Raw genomic sequence first — 24,329 nt, forward strand, 5'->3', positions numbered from 1 at the left:
TTTATCCTGCCCAAGCACTACTTCCTTCCATTTCCATCGCAATGAGCATTCGGAGAGGTAGGTGAAGGCTGAATAACTGGCCAAAAATCACCCAGTGAGCTTTGGAGGTCAAAGGTGGACCAAAACCCAGCTCTCCTTTGGGCCAGTCGACTACTTAACCACAAAACTGCATTGGCTAACCAGATCAGCTTGCTTTTCAAGAGAAGCTGGGATTTCTGTTGTCATACCTTGAATCCAATGTGTAAACCTAAGAGGCAATTTGGCCAAAAGAAAGAAAAACGTATTATTTCCAGTTTGGAAACGGGCAGTTCAGAAGATACAGGAGAGCGGGGTGGATTTTATAATGCTTTGCTGCTAGGTACTTGCATGAGAAAACCTGCAGTCAAGAGAGATGGAAATGAAATATTAAGCCTATGTTTTATCTGACTTTCAGCAAGCAACCTGTATCGATGAGAAGTCTCAACTTCAGACATCCTGATGGGTGCAAATTTTTGCAGCACTGAACAGTCAGAATTTGTTTCTCCTCTTGGGCAAAGCAACCCATCTTTCCGGGTCAGTTTGGGACAAATCTCAGCCCTTGCAGGTCCTCCAAGGATGTGATAGGCTACTGCCTCCTTTGGACCTGTGTTTGGCCTGCAACTCATGCCCAAATCCAGGCTCACATTTCTCTGTGTCAGCCCTGCCCATGGAGGACAGCTGTTCGTTCCTTTCTTGCTCTGTCACTCCGACTGGAGTGAACATACGAAGCATTTACATCTTGAGACCCAAGACGAAAGTTGAAATTATCCTTGGCAGATCTCTAAAAGATGTTGGGGAGCAGGGAAGAGAGCTGAGTTTGAGACAGTTTGGGAAAGATACAATTAACAGGAATACCTCCTTTCTTTTAGAAAGTAAGTATTTCCCCCCTTTTTCAAGTTTGATTCTTTCTAAGTTATTCTTTTTCTTAAAAAAACCTCACAGGGATACAAAAATCTTTTTATTCTGAGAATTGAAAAGAGAGAGAGTAAACTGTCCCCTTTGAAAATGTGGCCTGTAGTTTCTCCTTGTTTAAGCTTTCTGTATTTGAGACGTGTGTCTGTCCAATTTATGGAGGTCAAAAATGGCTGAATTCTAGAAGATCTGGAGAGGGGTTGGTATCGCAACAGAAAAATTGCATTTTATGATTGCCTGTAGGCCAGGGAATATGGTTGGGATCTTTGCATACTGCAACTTGTAATGTGAGCTTCTGCCAGCGTTCAAGACTGGCCTAAGATTTCATTTTCGCCAGACTGTTTTTTTCTGGATGTTTCAGTTTTTTGCAGGGAAAAAAAAATTGGCATCTGTTACCAATGAGCAAGCCTCATTCTGAGAAGGAATGGGGTTGAGGTTTCAATCTGTGGCCCTTTGCAGCTCCCAGGAGGCAAGATAAGGGCCTGCTTCCTAGCTTGAAATATGAGCAATGATTTAGTATGTGGGACACCACGGATCCAGAATGGAAGGAAAGGAGAGAAGCTAAACTTTGAGCAGAATTTGGACCCTCAGTGCTTGAGGCAGGTTCATTCTCCATACAGCCCTGAGATCAATTGGAAGGTTATGGCTTGAGTGGATGTTCATCAAGGCATGACAAAAACCATAGGAATTGGGGGAAGGGCTGACCCACCTGGCCCATTGCAGAGGGCTTTCTGTCCTTTTGGGGGCAATCAGAAATTTTGGAGATAGAGAGGTGCATTGGAAAGCCCCAATGTTTTCCCACTGAGAAGCTGCACTAACATGACTGATGGCACGCATGAGCTGGATTTGGTCACTCCCTAGCCTTGTCACAAAAGTTGAGGTGACAATATAAGGATCAGAGGAAAGCACACAGAAAAAGGCCTTTTCCCCCCCACCTTTGGTTTGATAATGGGGCTCCATCCTAGTACTGATAAGCAATAGCCCTTTGGGATGTGGGGGGGAAGTAGGTGGCCAGATATAAAATAGAATAACAGAGTTGGAAGGGACCTTGGAGGTTATCTAGTCCAACCCCCTGCTCAAGCAGGAGATTACCTTTCTAGACGGTTCAGAAGGCAGGGGAGGGGAGAGAATTACAATCATTCTGTGGTATTTGTTCTTAGTAAAATTTAGGTATTTCAAGCCAAATGTGTGACCCATGTTGCCCATGATGAATTGTGGCCCAGGACAGCTAGTAATGAGGCATCAGAAGATAATAAAAAATTACAAAAAATAAAGGAGGTTTGTTATTTATATACCTTAATTTTATTCTATGTTTTATATTTGGCCCAAGACAATTCTTCTTTATTCAATGTAGCCCAGGCAAGCCAAAAGATTGGACAACGGTGTAGACTAGAGGAATACTAAGGGCAGATACCTCTGGGTGTGTACAAACTGTCTTTTTCTTTGTTCTGGGTAATGAAAATAGATTGGAATAAGAAATAAATAAATGTGTCCCTAATTGCCTAGGAATGAGACACACAGATTCCTAGCTGATATATAATAAAACAGTTAGCTTCTAGCCCTTCAGTGCTCTATCTAATCTGATTTTTAACCAGACACTAACTGCAGAATAACTTATTTCTGATCTGGTATGAGATATAACGGCTTTTCAAAAATTGATATTTCCTTTTATTTCCTTTAATCATAATGAATTGCTCTTTTCCATACTGCTTTTAGGAAGAGCAGTCGGGCAGGGAAATAAAAGAGCTCTATCTTTGAATTTTGGCTGCCATACTTGATCCCATCAACTCCACCATGGAAGTCCTGTGTGGAGATTTCATTATAGATTTAAAGGTGCTTTAGCAGTCAGGCTTTCTCAGGAATCTAATCAAACTACAGTTCCTAAGATTCTTAGGAAGAGGAGCCATGACTTATTTCCAGTACAAATCTGTAACAGGAATGTGTCTTTTGTGTTATGATTCTTGCAGTTAGAAAATAATCTTTAGAATGGGTTTTAAAAATAAGTATCTATTCACAATGTGTAATTTGAATTGTCATCTCTTTTCATCCATACAGTGGTCTGCCATTTGACCAGTTGAATTTACAGAAGCATCTCTGAATTAATTAAAGACAACTAATCTGTACTAGCTGGCAAAGTCCCTAGATAAGTGATAGTTAGGGGTCTATATACAACCTGAGAGATTTGTTGAAAAGGCATGCTTTCTGGGGGGAAAAAGAGAGAGCCAATTCTCTAGATAGTAGTTTGCTTTTTCCCATCCTGTAGTTAGCAGTGGAATGCAAACACTGTATGATAACACAACCTAGAACTAATATTTGCTCTAAATCCAGTGAAAGGAAATGATTGCATTTATTTTTCTCAAGAGATATAGTAAAATGAAAAAATAAAGCTCTGAGGTTGTTCCTTGCTTGGAACAAAACGCCCTATTTGCAAGGATGGTGATGGATTTTCAAAAGTCTGACTCAGTCTGAAAGGAGCCCGCATTTTGACAAAGTTTTGACAAAGACTGTGTCTAATTTGATATAACATGTACTTTGATTGAGTAATATGCATTCAGTTTTATAGTTGGTTCCCACTTATTTCTAATGGGTTTTAAGCTAAAACTTAATCCCAGCACTATTTACCCACAGCTAGCGCCTAATGTATAAGCTTTTTTTTTTTTCCTCCTGTATATTTGTACACAGTGTAAAGTGAGTGTGGGAAAGAAAGAGGTTGTATGCCAAGGAGATTTTCCTATCACTTCTACTCGGCTTTATATCTCCTGCCTGCTGAGGTACTTGTGTGCTTCTAGAGTGAACATTTCCTCTAGGGCAGGGGTGTCAAACTCGCGTTGTCATGGCAATGTCACATGATATATCGTGACTTTCCCCCCTTTGTGGGTGTGGCCAGCGTGTGGCACATCTGGCCCATGGGTCGTGAGTTTGATACCCCTGCTACAGAGCTTCTTGGATGGTTCTAAAATCTTAGAAATCTTATAACATGAGCAAGGGATCCCAATGTAGAGAATTACCTCACATGTCAGCCCTGAGCAATTTCCAAAAGGGAGAGCTAGAAACAGGAAGAACAAATTTCACCTCATTTAGGGGAATGCAGAGATAACTTTGGAAAATAAAAGACAACTGAGATTGTCCTGAGGGAAGGCATGAAAGAGAAATTCAAAATAACTTCAACCATGGTTTACTTTGGGATAAGAAGGGCCAGAGGGAAAATGGCAGGCTTTCAAAATGTGGTTATTATGCCTTACAACAATAAAGTATGGCATTCCTGTAATTCTTGCAATGTTTCTTGAACAGGCCTTCCACAAAAGACTGGCATCCCTTCTAGGTTTGAGATAAGCTGCAGAGGCCTTCTAGTTGCTATGTCCTTAAAATACTACCCTGTTTCTCCAACAATACAGCCTCCCCCAATAGGAAGTCCCAGCATGTTTTATAGGCATGAAATGAAATTAAGCCCCTCCCCCCAAATTAAGGCCTATATTAAAACATGCGAAATGGGGGGGAATGGTGGGGGGGGGGCTTGCTGTTAGGAAATACTTTTGTTGCACACCCAGATATGGTGCTGCCTGCGTTGACCCCGATACTAAGTGCCTCACCAACGCCGAGGTCAGCATCCAAGCCGTCACTGCCCGCCCGCCCAAAGATGCAAGGGGGGGGGGGGAATTAAGTCACCCCTGAAAAGACGGCCTAGCCATTTTTTCAGGGCTCAAAAAAAAATAAGACCCAGCCTTATTATATGAGAAACACGGTATCTGCCTAGGACAATTTTTCTCTAATCTGGCATATTCCAAACACGTTGGGACTGCCATTCCCATAATTCCCAGCCAAATAATCTATCAGAGGGAGCTTCTGAAAGTTGTTGACTTCCAGCACTTTGCTGGAGAAGAAGACTGCTAGCTGTTTTTCCAGCAATATGCTAAGCTGTGGTCCTTCATGTTTTTCTAAAAGTATCAAAAAGTTGAATTCTTCATTCCTTGCCGGATACATGCAAGACATGTTTTTGCTCTTCTGGAGGAGGAAATACTGGCCAGAATTAGTCAAACCTTTCACAATGGTTTTGCAGGATTGAAAGCCAGAATGGGCTGCTCTAAGTTGCAAACTAAATTGAGAAATACTGCTTGAATAAATTGCCGCTTTCCATGGGGGTAAAGCCACTTATCTCAACAAATCAGTGTCACTAAACTCTGGAAACTAGTCTTTCACTTCAGAAATATTTTCTGCCCCTCTCTACTCAATAGATTGGTTTGGATCCTGTTTTCTACAAGTAATAGAGTTAGATTGAAGAATTAGGATTGCAATTGACTTTTATAGACGAGCATCCCCTTCCATGCACACAAAGGATTGGCAGAGAAATATGATATTTTTGGTGGTACCGAGAGATATCTAGCTTGGCCTTTGAACGGCAAGCCAGCAAAGATTAGACTCTGAAAAGTTGAAGTGTTTGGCTATACATGATAGAAAGGAAGTTCGATTTAATTTCCATTGTTGGCTAAATATCACTGCAATGGTTGCTCCTCATGATTTTAATACTATATCCCTTTTGCCTTGTTAGAAATGTAAATTTTGTACCAGTTTTTGGAGAAATTCTGGAGGCCCAAGCAAAGCTTTTGAAGCATTCAGTAGTTTTCATTTGATTAGTGCATACAGGAAAAAAAAAAGATTAAAAGAATGTTCATTCATTCCCACACCACCACTTCCCTCTGCACCATGGCAGACACGGAGGCGAGCATTTCAAATGTTGCAACCCTCTCTCTGCATTTTTTTATACTTACTGTTCATGGAAAATGGTTCCCAATTGATATCTGCTAAATTGGGTATCAACTATTGGATTTCAGGACTGTATCTTAAGTCTCTTTAAAAAAAAACAACCACCTTATAGCCATAAGTCAGTACAGTGAACAGCTGGTCATGCATAAAAAGGCAGCCAAATGGATGCCTTTATATCTCTATCTCAAAGTAATCCTCCATGCATTAAACGGAGTAGGCTATAGTTACAATAAAGTTTATGTCATCATAAACTTCTTAATGCTCAACATATTTTCTGCCAGAGACATTCTAACCAATTTCTACTTTCTTTCTTTCTTTCTTTTTACATGTTTCATTTCCAAAAAAATGGCTTAATTTCTCAAATGATAGAGGAGGAACTGGAGCTTATGGAGAGGGCAGATATCTTGCATTTAATGGATTTCTAGTTCATCCCCATCTTCATTTCCTATTGGGGACAAGAAAGGCAGTCAGAGGTACTGCTCGGCTAAGTGGAGATGATTATGTCACTTCTTCCTAAAGGGAATAGAACCAAAATTCTCTTCCCCAATAATGACTTTTAGCATCTTATTAGATCATCTATCAATGAAATGATATAAAGCCTATTGTCACTGCTATTATTCTGGCACATCGATTGTTGAATGACTCTAGATAATACTTTGAATCGCTAGTTGGGAAATGACCTTGGAATAGATAGAGTTTCTCCTTAATCGCTTGTGAATATTGTATTGATTACTAATCATAGAGTAAGATTTCCCCTCTATTCATAAACCCATATTGCTCATATTTTAGAAGTTCTCCATACAATTAGAGACAAGGCATTTATTTTGGATAGAACTGTGGTAGACTGCTTTATTAAAGATAATAGATGCAGTGAAGAAGTTATTTGGAAGGCTAAATATGTGTGGATCCAGTTAACTCTGCATTCAGCTTCAAAAGTGGATATTGGGAAAAAGGCTTTTGAGGTAATGAAAAATAAAATTTGTAAAACTGAGCTGGAGTAGCATTTTGCTCTGCTGTCAAAACAAAAATGTTGTGTAGATTAATAAGGCACTAGTAATTTGTTTTCCCATTCCCATTTGCAATTAAAATGATGCAACAAAATACTCATGATTGTATAGATTTGAAGTCTTATTAAATTCCCTCCCGGTCTGATGAATTCTGTGTCCTCTCTATTGTATCAGTTAAAATGGGGCAATAGTTATTGGATGGAAAGTGATACTCCATGTGTTCAAAAGTACCATTTTTATAGGTTTTTTATAGGTTTATGGTTAAGTGTTGATGCTGAAATTGCATTCTGGGGATAAATGTGGCTTAGGTTTAAATCCAATGTGAGTATTTGCATTTTCAAACAGGCCTGTAATTTTGACATTTAAGTGTCAGCTTCCTCACAGTGGGGAATTATAAAATGTTATTGCCAGTGTATCAAAAGTATTGGATGTATGACCCAACCAGATAAAACACCAGCTTTTGCTTCTTCTTTTTTTAGCAAAGAATTGAAATTTCTTCCATGTTTGTATTTTATCTTTGCATCTGTTCCCTTTTTTTATGCAGTATGACAGAAAAAGAGATTCTTGAGCCATCCGCTTCACCCATATCTATAAGGGGGAAATCTCCAGAAGGGGTAAGTGTTATGGGTTATTCTAGGAGGGTAAGGGTGTAAATTCTATCTCCTAATTCCTCCACAATCAGCCACAGGGTCTTTCTGGAGTCTTTTCCAACCTCCTGTCCTCTGGATATTTTGAATTATTGACTGAGAAGTCTGAGAGTTGTAGTCTCATACATCTGGAAGCCACAAGGTTGAAAATCTGCTCTGGAGAGACATGGTTATTCAAAAAACCCAATGATGCCAGAACCTTTTAATGACAGCCTTTGGCCATAATGGCTGCAACCAATCCTCTCCTTTCGATTAAGGTTATAGCCCATCCTAAACCACATCTACTGTGTTCATGAGGAACACATTCTGTTTACAATTAACTATTTGGGCTTCATGACTGGAGAAGCTACCTCCTCTTTACCATTATTTCTACCAAAGGCTAAAATTGCTGCCATTGGTCCCACTTGTCCAGCCTCAAATTTAGCAGAGTTCTCTTTTCTGTAAGACTTGTCCAATGGGATTTTTGGGAATGTATTTTCTTGAACAGAGGTCAATGTGCTACAAGGAACTACTTGTCGATAAGGTATTAATAATGTTATCACTAATTTTTAAGTAGAGGAAAAAGGGAAGATGACTATAGAGCAAACTGTAATGGAATGATGTAAGGATTTTTCTTCTATGCAGTGCACAGTTCTTCCATACTTCCTTGCTTATGAGAATACAAATTCTAATACAACCCACCATGTCCAATAAAAAAAACTTTCATGGGGGTAAACTAATAGTTTAGTTCAATTGGAGAAACATTTTGAAAGGCCCATTATCAGACTCCTAACATGATTTAATTAAGCTAAAGCTTTATCCTAACACAGTTCCTCTCCAGTTTGAAGATCTCCAGTGGGGGAAAATCCAATTCTATCAAGATAATTGGTTCTATTTTCAAACTCTTCTTGCCATCAAAACAATATCGTCATCTGGTAGTTTAAACTCATTAAATCTAATCCTAACTCTAGAGCAGAACTGAGCAAATCTTTGCCTCATTTCTATATGATGGTCTTTCAAATCCAGGTACCAGTATTGTTTGACATTGAAGTTGCCAGTACAAACTTAAGAATTCACATTGCTTTTTTAAAAAAAGGGTTATGGGTACGTATGGAAACCTGCTGTTCAAGAAGCACACTTCCAAATCCTATTTAAGCGGCAAAATTATATCTAGGAATGAAATTGCAACCTGTTTGAAAACTGCACAGCACCTTGGAACTTTGCAAAAAGGCGATCAGATTTCTGTACTGGTGGATATCTGTCCTGGTGAAACATTCAAATATATTTAAGCTGCATAATTGCTGTAATCTTTTAAAGGTTCATGGAATTCCGGAAAGCTGCAGAGAATTGATAAGTTTTGATATTATGAAGACGTTTAACAAGCTTATCTATGAGGAATTTCATGTGGAAAGATGAGCTGGGTTTTGGATAAAGGCATGATTTCTTTCTGTGAGTTCTGAACATTAGCACGGGAGTGTAAATATTAGAAAAGTGAATCATTGGATACACACATTCTTGTCTGTGAGGTTGCAATATGTGAAACCACTATTGATTATGGATCCACTAAAAATGCTGGATTAAATCAGCCTATGCTATATCAAATAAGCCTATGACCCATGGCAATTGGTGGTTAATTTATATTCTTATCTGTGCATCCTATTCAGCTCCTGCATTTAAAATAATATTCAGAAACCCAGCAAATCAGGATGCAGGTCTGAAATTGAATGTTACTCCATCAACTGCTTCTAAGCCAGCTAAACTCATAAGTCTGAACTCTGCCTTTCTCCAAGTTGAAAAACTGCTTCTATTTCTTGTGCTGTTTTTCTCTATCTGTCCTATTCTGATAGGTATTCCATTCCATAGAAGAGAAGGAATTCCAACTATCAAGTGACATATTATTTGTTAGGTCAATAATAGTTTGGTGTTGGGTCCATTTACTTAACTGAGATGCCAAAGTCATAGTGGTAAAATAACTTAAAGCACTTTCACTGGTCTCTAGCAGATCTTAGGTAACTTGCAAAAAGAGTGTTGGATGCTGATTTCAGATGGTGGCATTATTGTGTAGTTTTAGGCAACAGGGTAATTTTTAGTTTGCATTCTGCATCAGTGGAATCAGAACAATGACCTTCCACTCAATAGAACTGTTTTCCAATTCTTAATAATAAATACATTTAATAAAATTAAAATGACATAGGATAATAAGTGAAAGTACAACAAGAATATGAACTAAAATAATTAAGTCAAGTTTATAAAATGTGGGTTCCTATTAGAAATATATTTGGCAATCTAATCTTCTCACTTCTCTCTCTATTTTTAAAGATTTTTTTTATCCTGCTTTTATTATTTTTATAACTCAAGGTGGGGAACATACCTAATATTCCTTTTTCTTCCTCCTATTTTCCCCATATCAATAACTATGTGAGATGGGTTGGGCTGAGAGAGAGTGACTGACCTGCAGTCACCCAGCCAGCTTTTATGCCTAAGGCAGGTCTAGAATTCACAATTTCCTATTTTCTAGCCTGGTACCTTAACCACTAGACCAAATATTTGGCACCTGTATCCCTAATATTCATAAGTAATTTTGAGAAAGTGTTTCATGCACATCCTTCACGATGCTTACAATAAGCCCTTTAAATCGGACCATTGTTCTGATACCTGTATTTCAGGTAAGAGTTGGTAAAAGCTAAAAATGGTTTGTCCATGCTCAGCTAGTGAATTAATTGTATGAGTCAGATTTGTACCAGGGAGAGATTCTCCATTTGTCACTCTGTTCATCGAGGAATAACTGTGATGGATGAGTAGTGTAACTCGTTCTTGTTACATGCCTTGGGGTCTTCTGTTAAGGTAAAACCTGTCATTTCCCTGGCAACAGATTGGTAAGCTCAAAATATCACGAACTATTATGACTGCACAGGGCAATTGCCACTGACTGCGGGGTGAGAGGAGAACTGAAGGTATTTGTCACAAGACTTACAAGCCCCCTTTTCACGCAGACTTTAGGTAGAAGATTGAATTAGTAGGACTTTGGAGACCTGAATTGGAAGTGATATAAGCAGTCGGACCTGAAGTGGAAAGTGCTGAAGGCAAATCTGTGACCTGATTCAGACAGTTCACTAAACCAAAAATGTATTTGGTTGGTTTCTGACTTAGTAAGATTTGCAAACCCAACCAACCCTTTGCTATTTATTCAGCGGTTAAACACAGCACATGCTATGCATATAGTGCCAGAAATCTCACCTAAGAAAGAGAACTTAGGAATGAAGTCCTTTCAACCCAGTCAGGAGAACCTTCAGAATAACACAGATAGAAATATTGCTCAGGCATACAGAAAGCTGTTTGCTTGGTACATGATCTACATTCTCATATTTTGTTCTTAAAAATGCTGGGCAGAGTGTTGTGTGTTGGGTAAAATCGTATGTTCTCTGTTGCCAGAAGCCTGCTGCAAGAGCACCAATGCTGCAAGGATTTCTGCATTTCATTAAACTGCCCACTTTCAGGATCTCAGTTGACCCCACCCCCCGAATATGAATAAATAATAAATATACGCAGGCAAATGATTTGCTGCTTTCCCCCTGAGACATATATTAGCATCCTTTAGCCTCAGGAGTTGAGCTGCATGTCATCCATTGCTTTCTCCTTGCTGACTCTGGAATTTTCAACTTGTTCCTTTCCCAGGAATCCTCTGTCCTCTGCTGCTTTGACTGTCCTGCTCAGTACAAGAGCAATATCTCAGCCAGTAAACCATCCTCCTGCCTCAGATCTTACACAGAGGGCTGTGCTCAAGGTCAAGATGACCATAACCCTTGTGGAAATAAGTTACTGTACCAATAATTTAGATAGGACAATAGGAGTACATCAGAGTATAAATGTGTACTGCAACAAGGACTTCGAATAGAACAGAGCTGGAAGGGACCTTGGAGGTCTTCTAGTCCAGCCCCCTGTTCAACCAAGAAAGCCTATACCATTTCAGACAATGTCTAGTCGCTTCTTAAACACCTGCAGTGATGGAGCCCCCATGATTTCTGGAGACAAAGCTGTTCCACTGGTTAATTCTCCTATTAGGAAGTTTCCCCTTAATTCCAGATTGCTTCTCTCTTTGGTTAGTTTCCAAACATTATTTCTTGTCCTGCCCTTCAGGTGCTTTGGAGAATAATTTGACCCCCTCTTCTTTGTGGCAGCCCCTCAAATACTGGAATACTGCTATCATGCCACCCCCTAATTCTTCTTTTCTTTATTTTATTTTATTTTATTGCACCTCATACAACGAAATCAAACACCATCTTCAGTGCACATCATGACCATGAAAATAAACACAAACATACATCCTTCACCCTCCACACATTGAACAGAAAACCCCCGACACCGCATCAACACTGCACTCACTATACAGTAGAATTCAAAAGAGTTACAGCCAAACCCCAAAACCTGCAGCCGTTCTTCACATGATTTAGTTTCCAGGCCTTTGATCATCTTACTTGCTCCTCTTTGAACGTACTGGAGTTTACTTTCTCAGGTGGGGTGAGCCAGCTCCCTCTCTCACTACCGCTGTACAGAGCGTCATGAACTGAAGAATTATCCAGAAGCTTTCCTCAGTTAGTCTGTCTGCCTTTCTGAGTATTTTCCCAGTGTATACAGGTAGTCCTTGACTCACGACTGCAACTGAGCCCAACATTTATGTTGGTAAGTGAGACAGTTGTTAACTGAGTTTTGCCCCATTGTACAAATTTCTTGCCACCGTTGTTAAGTAAATCACTGCAATTGTCATGTCAGTAACACGGTTGTGAAGTGAACCTGGCCTTCCCCGTTGACTTTGCTTGTCAGAAGATCGTGAAAGGGGATCATATGACCCCAGGACACTACAACGGTCATAAATATGAGTCAGTTGCCAAGCGTCTGAATTTTGATGATGTGACCATGGGGATGCCGTAACAGTTGTAAGTGTGAAAAATGGTCATAAATCACTTTTTTCACTGCTGTGTAACTTTGAACAGTCACTAAATGAACTGTTGTAAGCCGAGGACTACCTGTACTGTGTAAGTGTTATTTATTCATTTTAAAAGTCATGGACACCTCTCTAACAAAATCTGGCCTAATGGACAAAGCAGGAGGATGGATTACTGAGACGGTTCCAACTGATCTGATGGATTAGCCAATTAATGCTGTGGATAATTTGACTTCTGCTATTAATATGTGCATCTTGGAAGTGGGGTGTAAATAGCCAAAGGGAAATGGGCATCGCGTCTATCCTGTGACTTAAGCTAAGTGAAACAAGCTTTTACAATCTCATCAAAGCTGACAAATGCCCTTGCTAGTAATTCGATGGTAGAGATAGTGTATATCTACATGCAGCATTAGGCTCAAAGTATATCATGAAAGCTTTGCCAATAGAATAGATTAGCAAGCAAAACCTCCCATTGATTAATCAATGTGGCTCCATTTAAGCAGAGGGCCTGGGAGTGAAAGGTTAGTTTGATTACGCTAAGGCAGGGGTGTCAAACTTACAGTGTTGTCACATGATGTTTTGGGATTTTTCCCCCCTTCGCTAAACCAGGTGTGGGGGTGGCCAGCGCATGATGCATCCGGCCTGTGGGCTGGGAGTTTGACAGCCTTGCGCTAAGGTATAATGAAAAGTGAAAATAAAATACATTTCTGTAATCAGTGAATAGCTTTGTTAAACTAATAAAAAAGCTAGAGCGTTATAATCCATTAAATTTAAGAGTGTGCCAAGAGAGTCTCTTAGTTTGGAACTGTCTAAGTTAAAGTCTGTTTCAACATCTCTTTCTTAATGTGCAACATGAGTATAATATGAGCATTTTCGTGCATTGCTCTTTTGATTAGCTGTATTTCTTTTAGTATGGGTTACTCAGAATCATTTAAGAATCAGATGGCCTAATAAACAAGTAAATGATTCTGCGAGGTTTTTATGGCTTGCTGAATTGAGATAATATACATAAAGACTTGAACTATATTAGCTATATCTACAATTAAATTGTAGATAAGCAATAGTTGATTATTTGGTTGAAAAGATAACCAACTAACAAATCTTTACAGTATTTGGTTGCTAGTCCTGCTTGAAATGCTATCATGGCATGCTGTTCCCCATCTAAGTCTATTTTTATTTATTTAGCAATAGCACTTAGACTTATATACCACTTTATTGTGCTTTTACAGCCCTCTCTAAGCAGTTTACAGAGTCAGCCTATTGGTCCCAACAATTTGAGTCCCCATTTTACTCACTTTGGAAGGATGGAAGGCTGAGTCAACCTTGAGCCTGGTGGGATTTGAACTGCCAAAATGTAGGCAGCTGGCTGCAGAAGTAGCTTGCAGTACTGCACTTTAACCACTATGCCACATAGGCTGCTAAATATTTACTTATTTGTTACATTTATTTGCTGCATATCTCACCATGGGATTACTCTAGGCAGCCTACAATAATAAAAAGGAAGAAAAAGGAAAAGGGATGTAAAGAGAACAGTAGTAAAATAATAGAACAATAGAGTAACCAATGGCAAAGGAACACAGTGAGAATAAACACATCAATATGATAACCAAAATGATGGATGGGTGGAGAACAGAGAGCAAGTGAGGAGAGGTGGAGTCTGCCATCAATCTGGCAGCCACCTCTAATGTGGACTTCCCCATCTGGTCCCCTACCCAACCAGCAGGTCTTCAGGATCTTGCAGAATAATAGGATGGTGGGGGCTACTACTACTACCACTACAACACACCAGTACACACCAACAGCTGGGTTATCATTAGCTAATATTAGGAATAGAAAGCTGCTACACACAATTAACAAGCTTTATGATGGACTCTTCATGCAGTTGCATGTTCAATATTGCTGCTTCTTTGCTTGCATTTTCTTTGAAAAAAACTTCCACAAGTAGGAATTGGGGTTGTTGGTTTTTTTTTGTCTCTCTGTTTTTGCCATGAACCCCTCTTCCATTCTCTTGCCTTTTGGGGCTAGACAAGTTGGGGGTGTGTGCATGCCAATTCCACTGGTTGCCAAGGTTCTTGGTTGGCATCTATCAAGTGCTGATTGTCCGCCCCACCCACCCATTCTGCCCCATCCCAACCTGGACCCTCAGTTGCAGAAGCTAAAGCAGTTTTTCCAACGCAAGCCCATGGAGGAGGAGCCTACCACAGAGGAGCCCCAAGCCAACGGGGAGCTGGTCAGTTCTTCCGGGGGAGCCATCTACTACTATGAGGAAGTGGAGGAGGATGAGGAAGAGCCTGAGCCACCACCTGAGCCGGAAAAACCTGTTAACGATAAACCTCACAAATTCAAGGATCACTACTTCAAGAAACCTAAGTTTTGTGATGTTTGTGCCCGCATGATTGTCCGTGAGTTTCTATTATGCCATACGCAGTTGTTAAAGATGCATGAATCATGCCTGGGGGGAAAAAAGCAGCAAAAGTGGGATAGGGGGATATATTGAAAGCCGAGTAAGTCCTAACAGGCATATGTTTTAGAACAGTTGCTTAAATGGAGGGAGGAAATATAGATTATGATTTACGTCTAGAGGAAAAATGGTAAGCTAACTGTTGAAACAGAGAATGATATATGCTCATATACATCTTGCATAGTTGTTGTTTAGTAATTTTAATGTAGGTAGTTATCTCTAGGTAGATAGTTAGCCCAACCAAAGTATCCCTAAGTTTAGTTTATTTTACTTTATTGTCATTGCACCTCGTACAATGAAATTAAATACCATCTTCAGTGTACATTATGACTATGAAAATAAACACAAATACACATCCTTCACATTCTATACATTGAACTGAAAACCCCTGATATTGCATTAATATTGCACTATACAGCAGAATTCAAAAGAGCTACTGCCCTGGGATAGAAGTTAGTTTTCAGCCTATTTGTTCTTGTTTTTATTGTTCTGTACTGTCTGCCAGATGGTAATAGTTCAAAAACAGGGTGCCCAGGATGAGGTGGATGTTTGAGAATGTTCTGAACTTTCTTAAGGCAGTGGGAGCTATAAAGCTCTTCCAAAGAGGGGAGAGGACAACCAATGATCATCTGGGCAATGACGTTAATCCTCTGGAGTACTGTCTTATCTGCCACTGTGCAATTGGCAAACCATACAGAGGTGCAGTAAGTTAAGATACTCTTTATGGTGCAGCGGTAGAAGGTCATCAGCAGTTTTTCATTCAGTTGTTGTTTTCTGCCCACACCCTCACACAAACAGGAAAGACACCAGAATATAAACTGACAGCAAACAGCACTCCTTACTAGCACTGATGATGTTACCTAATTAGGGTAATGAAACGTATGAATAATGAAACCCCTCGTAAGTTATCCCTTGCAGCCATGCTAAAATTCAGGAAATCCCTAGCAATCTTTCATAGCAAACTATGAAATGTGGAGGAACATTCTATAAAGAATGGCAGAATGTACTCATAGACATCCACTGTTACAGGTGATGTCAGGTGGATCATGAGGTCATTGTGCAAACAATGCAATCAGGCCCTTGTGCCATTAGTTCTGATATAAGTACATAAGTAGGGAATCAGGGTCATTTGCATTATGATACATTTGCCCACACTTGGTCCTTGAATACTTTACGTATAAATTCAAGCGTTATCAGCTCTTCAGTTCTGAAAGCAGTGGCCTTTTTAATCACCCACAATTTTGACCTCCAGGATGGTTGCCCGTAGAGGTGTATCGAAAGCCAAGCTAGAAGGGGGAAAAGTATGCCTGATGTCTTTTTTTTTAAACTTTTTTTTTAAAATTATCTTTCAAAACATTGTTAGGATGTACACGTTCCATTAGTCCATTTTTAAAAGTAACCCAAGCTACTTTTTCCTCTACACCAAACCCATTTCCTTTTGCTGAGAAAATGCTGATGATCATAGAACCAAACTGTCTGTGATGGAGGCAATCACATGTCAATCCTTACCTCCCTGTTTAAAAGAGAAATGAGAATTTGTCAGGGTTGAAGAGAAGATGGCTGCCAGAAATGGGCCAGAAACTGAGAAGCAGGAACCAGGAAGGAGATTCAAGGAATCAGAGCCAAGGAGGAACAAATGGAAATATACTATACCAGACTTCCCCAGTTTGGTATAAACAATGGTATAATCCATAAATGCATGAAACATTTATCATCTACAGTGGAGATTGGTCATGATGCCTGAGCATGGTGGGAATGGTAGCCCAATACATGGCATTATACTTGGAATATCTTATTTGCTCAAGCCAGGCCATAGGTCAACCAAGTGGGCCAGAGGTGGTATTCAGCAGGTTCTGACCAGTTCTGGAGAACCGGTAGCGGAAATTTTGAGTAGTTCGGAGAACCGGCAAACCCCACCTCTGACTGGAGATTTTACAGTATCCTTCCCCTGCCACGCCTACCAAGACAAGCCCACAGAACCGGTAGTAAAAATTTTTGAATCCCACCACTGAAGTGGGCCTCCTATTGCTTCTTTCTATCCAGGAGGCCAAGACATGGAGAGCAGGAAGACCTCTCAAGCTAAAAAAAGCTAGAAATCCTTCATTGCCAAGTTGATTCCCCAGGTTTTTTTGATAGAACTGAACATGCATAGAGTTTTTCCTTGTGGTTTCTGGCAGAACATTTTTAAAATGTCAATAGGAAGCATATTTAGGGAATGCTGATGTTTCATCCTGCAGTCATTTCCTGAAAAGTAATTTCCCCTCCATCTGGGAGACAAATGGCTTCTTTGTATGTTTTTAAATGGCTTCTGTCTGGCTCAGTGGTGGGATTCAAAATTTTTTACTACCGATTCTGTGGGTGTGGCTTGGTGGGCGTGGCAGGGGAAGGAGACTGTAAAATCTCCAGTCAGAGGTGGCAATTTGCCGGTTCTCCGAACTACTTAAAATTTCCGCCACTGGTTCTCCAGAACTGGTCAGAACCTGCAGAATACCACCTTTGGTCTGGCTCAATTAGAAGGCATGCTGTGGTATTATCTATTGCTTGATTCCAGAAATGGGCATGAGGGCTGGGGAGGGGTGTGTGTGAGAGACTCCTTAGCCTATTCAAGGGTCTTCAAACTAGGCAAGTTTAAGACTGGTGGACTTCAATTCCCAGAAGTCCTGAGCTAACATGACTGGAGGAGGAATTCTGGGAGTTGAAGTCCACCAGTCTTAAAGCTGTCAAGTTTGAAGACCCCCTGGCCTATATAATGACATCGATTGCCTTTCTTTTCTTTGCAGTCAACAACAAATATGGCTTGAAATGCAAGAACTGCAAAACTCACATCCATCATCACTGCCAAAGTTATGTGGAATTTCAGCGCTGCTTTGGCAAGATAGTAAGTCGCCTCTTCTGAGGCCTCTGCTGATTGCTGTCCCTAACATGATTTGATATGGCAAGCTGCAGTTTTGGTTCTGCGCTTGCTCCATTATGTAGACGACACTGAGACAGCACTGAGATGTAGAAGGGGATAACTTTTTCCAGAAAGGCATGCTACTTTGAAAAGGGTAGGATTTTACCCCCAGTAGTTTTTAATCATAAGTGTAACAAAAGCTGTATGCTCAAGAACCTGACTGTTACAAGCTGAGTGCTCACAACTAGAATATAATTAGCTAAAATTGGTTTTTGTGTGTGTGTGTGTATTATCGTTGGATCCAGGTTGGGATGAAGTATATAGCTGCGGTTAATACATTTTAATTAGCAAAACAGAGAATATTGCAAGAGTGTCTTTTAAAGAAATGAGGAAACAAAGCTATTTAATCTGGTTTTGGATCCATCAGTATTTGATGATTAAAAAAAATACCTATTTCATGAAGTCTATAGCATGGCTACCAATAAGAAACTTAAAATAATTTGTTAATTTAAAACTCTGATATGATGACCTATCTTATAACAAGCTTTGGGCAGCTCCTAATAAAACATGAAAACAACATAAAAATTTATTAAGACTGTAAAACCTCAGTGCATTAAAAACACAAAAAAAGTGATGCCAAATTTCAGGGGGAAAGAATGTTCCATCGGCAGAGCCCACCATGGAAAAGGCAGGTTTCCTAGCTCCCATAAGATGCCAATATCTAAGGCAGGGGTCTTCAAACTGGACAGCCTTAAGCAGGAGTGGGATTCAAATTTTTAACAGCCAGTTCTGTGGGCGTGGCTTAGGTGGTGGGCGTGGCTTGGTGGTCATGTGACTGGGTGGGTGTGGCAAACTCAATATCACTCACATCGAGGCACGCATCTCCTCGCCTGGCCTCTCATGACTGTGGGGGTGCTGCAACAGTCGTAAATGTGAAAAAGGGTCATAAGTCACTTTTTTCAGTGCCATTGTAACTTTGAACGGTCACTCCACACAAGCAAAGTACCAGCAGAGGAAGGGAAAAAAACTCCAGAGAAGTTCCTGAGACAGGAAATCTAGTCCTGCCAAGAATGTAATAAGAGTTAATGGAGAGGTAGTGTCTGTAAGCAACACCAGAATGTTTCCTTCCTGCCTTCCTTACAGGGTTAGGCTAGTAATTTCTTCTAACAACCGGTTCTCCAAACTGCTTAGAATGTTAACAACCGGTTCTAGCGAATAGGTGCAAACTGGTAGAATCCCACCCCTGGCCTTAAGACTTGTAGACTTCAACTCCCAGAATTCCTCCTCTAGTCATATTAGCTCAGGAATTCTGGGAGTTGAAGTCCACAAGTCTTAAACTTGCCAAGTTTGAAGTCCCTTGATCTAAGAGACTAGAAGCATGCCTGATCTGGTAAGACAAGTAGATGAGTTTAGAGAAAGATGGTCTTGTGGATAATCTGGCCTTGGGCCATATAGGGCTTTAAAGGTGATGACTAGAACTTTGACTTGTACCCAGAATGAAATTCGAAGCCAACACAGCTCACACAACAGAGGTGTTCCATGGGCAAACCTAGGGGCACCCATCACCATATACACTGCCATGTTCTGGACTAGTTGAAGTTTCTGGGTGGTCTTCAAGAGCAGCCCCATGTCGAGGGCATGGCAGTAATTCAAATGAGAGCTGAGCAAGGGCATGAGTAACTATAAGCAAGGCTTCCTAATCCAGGAAAGGGTGCAATTGGTACACTGGATGACGCTGTACAAAAGCCCCTCTAACACCTGCTGCCTCCTGCTCTTCAAGCAGAAGCTATGAATTCAGGAGGCCTTCAAATTTCACACCAACTGAGTCTGGAAAAGTGCCACCCCATCCAGAATCAAAGATGACTTTGGGGGAGAGCCTAGAAGGTCAAAACTCCATAGTCACTCTGTCCTGCCAAGGTTGAGTCGGAGCCAGTTCCCCTCCATGGAGTTTGTATTTAGGAAAACTGACTGACAGAAACAATAGATCTCAAGCCAGATAGAATTGTTACCTAAACACAGATCTTGTGCCTCCAGTGCTCAATGTTGTGAAAAGAGTGGCTAAAAATCTGTTGACTAGACAAGGTAAGAAGGAAACTTATTACTGGATATGACTGAGTTTCTGTTTCTGTTTCTGTTTCTGTTTCTACCAGTGGTCGCGTCTGGTAAATATGGAAGGAACTTCCCAAAACTCTGACCATGAGATTGCTATTTCCTCACTGCTATGAGTTGTGTGTGTGTGTGTGTGTGTCTGTTCTGTGTGCCTTTGAGCAGGGGTGGGATTCTACAGGTTCGCACCTATTCGCTAGAACCGGTTGTTAACATTCTAAGCAGTTCGGAGAACCGGTTGTTAGAAGAAATTACTGGCCTAATCCTGTAAGGAAGGCAGGAAGGAAACATTCTGGTGTTGCTTACAGAAACTGCCTCTCCGTTAACTCTTATTACATTCTTGGCAAGACAGGAATGACTGGAGTTTTCCCCCCTCCTTTGCTGGTACTTTTCTTGTGTGGAGTGACCATTCAAAGTTACAATGGCACTGAAAAAAGTGACATAACCATTTTTCACACTTACGACTGTTGAAGCATCCCCACAGTCATGAGAGGCCAGGCGAGGAGATGCATGCCTCGATGTGAGTGATGTTGAGTTGGCCATGCCCACCCAGTCACATTACCACCAAGCCATGCCCACCAACTAAGCTATGCCCATAGAACCGGTTGTTAAAAAAATTGAATCCCACCCCTGCCTTTGAGCCAGGTTTTGACACCTAACAACTGTCTAGGGAAGTCCCTGCAGTTTTCTTGGCAAGATTTCAGAAGCAATTTGGCCTTGCTTCTTTCCTAAGGCTGAGGGAGAAGGACTGGCCCAACACCACCCAGTTGGCTTCATGCCTAAGGCAGGACTAGAACTCATGGTCTCTTACCTGATACCTTAACCACTATATCAAACTACCTCTCTACCGCTAGTAGGTGAGAAACAACAAACCTGGGTAAGATTTCTGAAATCAGAGCCAGGAACATAGCTTCTCTCCGCTGCAACAGTTGTATGCGTGGGTGGCATTCATGGATGAATGTGTATGTTGTAATCTTACTCATCAGCTCTACTTGCCTTGAAGCCTCTAAATGATTACATGTAAGAGATGCCATTTTTATCTTGCATCATATCTTCTTGCATTTATATCCAGTACTGTTGTTGGTATCTGATCCAAATCAACCCTGGGGTCTATGGTGCTGCAAGAATTTTAAGTAGGGCACCTTGATTTAAGAGCTACTTTGCTACACTTATTCTACATGGATAAAATAATGCACAATCAGAATATCAATCTCTGGAAGTGACTGTCTCAAATAGATGTATGCCATTGCCTCTCCATGGGCCAGAATAAAAAGTAGAAATGTGCAGTCATTACGGTGTGTACAGGGATTGCATTATTTTTCAATTGGAAATTATTCTTGTGGGAGAAAAAGTACACTTATTGGCCCTACAATGGACTTTATACTTTTGAAAAATGGATTCCAATTCTTAGCGTAGATTCAGCGCATTGCCTTTGATAGATTAAAGCCACAATTCCCGAACTGCAGAATTGGAGGAGAGCAGTGGGTGAGTAAGCTAACAAATTACCCAGTATATTTTGTATATTATTAAAAACTGAAGCAGCTAGTAACATATTCTTTATAAATAGCTTTTTACTAAAAGTTCGGTTATGAACATTTTTCATGTGTTTGCAGAAGACCAAATGGTTCCCCAGAAAATAACTTTTTTTTTTCATTTTTTCAAGCATTATATGCAGTCATTTGGGCTTTGGGGTGCCATTTTTTTCTATGACCTTAGCCATTCAGGACCACAGTGAATCAGATGACATAAATGAGAACAAACATAACTGAGACAGTTTTAGCTTAGAACAGGGATGCCAAACTCAATTTCATTGAGGGCTGCATCAGGGTTGTGTTGACCTCGGGGGTGTCAGGGTGGGTGTGGCCAGGATGGGCGTGGCCAGCTCCATGTCACTCGTGTTGGGGGCGCCTATGGTGGCTGGAGCACTCTGCCAGCAAAAACAGGCTCCCAAGCTCTGTTTTCTGCTATGACAGCCTCCAGCACACATGTGGTCCTCCTGAGCTCCGTTTTTGCTGGCTGGGGCACCATGGGCCCAGTGTCCTGGTGGCCCTGTGGGCCAGATCTAAGCACCCCAAGGGCTGGATCCGGCCCACAGGCCTTGAGTTTGACGCCCCTGGAGAACAACAACACAGGTCATGTGAGTGAAGCCAGTCAATTAGTTTCTCTTTAGCAGGTCCAATCAATAGGAGCTAGCTTTTTCTGATTATTGAAATGCAAAAAGCAGCTGCAACCAGGGATCTTCTCTTTCTAATTTGGGATTTCACAATACTGTAGTCTCCATATTGCAGAACACACACTATCTTTTTCAAGGGCAACGGATAATAGAATATTCTTTAGTAGCCAAGTGTGATTGGACACACAAGGAATTTGTCTCCGGCGCATAAGCTCTCAGCATATATACAAACAAACAAAGTGATAAGTCATAAAAAAGTAAAATACCAGGGGCTGCTCTGCCAAGGTGACTAGAAATAGTCATAAATAATTTTTGCCCTAGAAGAGGACAAAAATAAAATTAAAGTATATTCAATACATGCAGTGAACTAATCTTTTATGCATTTAATGAGTTCCCATTTCCATCATCCTGAAAATTATAATAAAGTGTCAAGTTTAGGAAAGAGGCTACTGCCAAAGTTTTGGGAAACTCCGCATTTTGTCCATACTGGCTTTGTTAGTCTTTTTGATAAATCAGCAGAAGAACTCTTTCTGCATCTTATGAAAATGTTTGCTACGTAGTGTTATTTATAAAACAAGCATTAGACTAAGGCTAGAGTTTCTTTTCAAGGATAATAGCTGCCTCTGTCACCAAGCTCCATCATTTGGGAGAAAAATGGACTTTGTCCCCTTTTCCCAACATTCTTGATGGTGTATAATCTTTACCGTTTACTCTTCAGCCTCCAGGTTTCCGCCGTGCTTACAGCTCTCCATTGTACAGTGCCCAACAACTCTCGGGTGGTAAGTCAGTCACCCAATAAGGCTTTTATTCTTGGTCATCTATCCTTAGAAGCACCTTTGTAACTTTTACAACTTTTTTTTTGTTTTTGTTTATTTCTCAGCTAGCCGAAATGATCCTGTCTTCGATACCCTACGGTCAGGTGTTATCATGGCAAACAAGGAGCGCAAGAAAGGGCAGGATAACAAAAAAAATGTAGGAAACCAGTCTGATGAAAACATCACAACAAAAAAGGGTGGCGCATAGGAGGCTTATCCAAGCTGGAATAATGGATGATGATAGAAGTAATTCTAAAGCTAACATTGACCACATGTAGCAATAGCACTCAGACTTATATACTGCTTTATAGTGCTTTACAGCCTCCTCTAAGCTGTTTATAGAGTCAGCCTATTGCCCCCCCACCCCCACCCCTAGATTGGGTCCTCATTTTACTGACCATGGAAGGATGGAAGGCTGAGTCAACCTTGAGGAGCTCAGGATCGAACTGCTGGCAGTTGGCTGGCAGTCAGCAGAGTTATTCTGCAATACTGCATTCCAACCACTGTACCACCATGCCACCTGTAGTAGCATTCCAGCTATTTCTAGACTCTCCATTACTCGTGTTGGCTGGGACTGCAAGGAGTACAAATTCTTCCATTGCACATCATCCACTTATTGGATGAGAAGCGAAATGTCTTCAAAGAAAAACCAGAAAGCCTAATCGCCTCTTGAAAAAGCACCTTTAGGACAACCATGACCTGGATGACTGAAATCTCCATAGACATCTCGTGTAAGGTTTGAAGTTTAGTGTAGACGAAGGATAGGAGTTTGTCAGTATTGTATTTTTTTTTTCTGTACCACCTTAGGTTTATTGATTGGGGTGGTATATAAATTTTGTCAAATAAATATTTTCTGATATATGCTCTTTCCTACATTTTAGCCTTTGGCTGCCATGATGGAAGAAGAAACTGAAGCCCCCAAACCAGAAAGTGACAAACCAGAGGGAGGTAAGTGTTAACAGACTTCAGAAAATCTGTTGTCTCTGGGATCCAGAGTCTAAACATCTGTTAAGAAAATATTGCTCGAATAAACAAAATACAAAAGAAGCAAGAAGATCACCAAAAAGGAAACCCCTGGTGCTCACAAATTAAAAGTTTTTGCCATATGACATCTCAGGAAAGGCAACTGATAGCTCTCCAGATGTTGCTCAACTGTAACCAGGTGTGATTCTGTTTATGTTTTTGAGTGAAGTTCACCTAGGTGTTGCTGTTGGCTAAGCTTTATCTTTTAAGTAAAAAATGCAAATATAAACTGAAATGAAAGTAATGAATCACGGTCAGAAAAAAAAAAGAACATCTACATTTGTAACTGCTGTAAGCAGGGAAAGGAAGGAAGACGAATACAAGAAAAGCGGAGACGGGCGGGGGAGAGTTAATTTATGAATAACTTTCTTTTTAGGCCTTGAAAAAAAAAAACTAGGAAAATTGTGGCATTTTATTTTCAATGCCCTGGGAGAAGGGAACCTGTCTGAATTCTGCTTTTCTCCATAAAAGGTAGTCCTCGAAGTACAAATGTAATGGAGCTTGCCAATTACATTCACAACCTGAGGATTTGAAGTAGTGAATCATGTAACTGGAACATGATCACCCCCTGCTTTCGCCCACACATTTGCTA

At 40.6% G+C, this 24,329-nt stretch overlaps 1 protein-coding gene across 4 annotated transcripts in view; it reads left to right on the forward strand.

The window, feature by feature from the left end:
- The first annotated feature begins 654 nt into the window (after positions 1–654).
- The window catches only part of STAC3 (SH3 and cysteine rich domain 3), a 31,340-nt gene continuing 7,665 nt past the window's right edge, over positions 655–24,329 (forward strand). The window contains exons 1-7 of one of the 4 annotated variants that reach the window (XM_026673904.2): positions 655–890; positions 7,243–7,312; positions 14,413–14,668; positions 17,508–17,605; positions 22,618–22,678; positions 22,780–22,871; positions 23,596–23,662. In XM_026673904.2, the coding sequence (XP_026529689.1) occupies positions 7,244–7,312; positions 14,413–14,668; positions 17,508–17,605; positions 22,618–22,678; positions 22,780–22,871; positions 23,596–23,662 (643 nt within the window). In that variant the 5' untranslated portion in view covers positions 655–890; position 7,243. Of the gene's footprint in view, positions 891–1,497; positions 1,598–7,242; positions 7,313–14,412; positions 14,669–17,507; positions 17,606–22,617; positions 22,679–22,779; positions 22,872–23,595; positions 23,663–24,329 lie in introns of those variants that run through there. The other 3 variants (XM_026673906.2, XM_087956499.1, XM_087956500.1) reach the window with 3 other exon arrangements.

This window comes from Notechis scutatus, chromosome 2 (assembly GCF_049901735.1).
Source record: "Notechis scutatus isolate UNSWTSFEM ecotype Mainland chromosome 2, rNotScu1.2, whole genome shotgun sequence".
In the NCBI taxonomy this organism is placed as follows: domain Eukaryota; kingdom Metazoa; phylum Chordata; class Lepidosauria; order Squamata; family Elapidae; genus Notechis; species Notechis scutatus.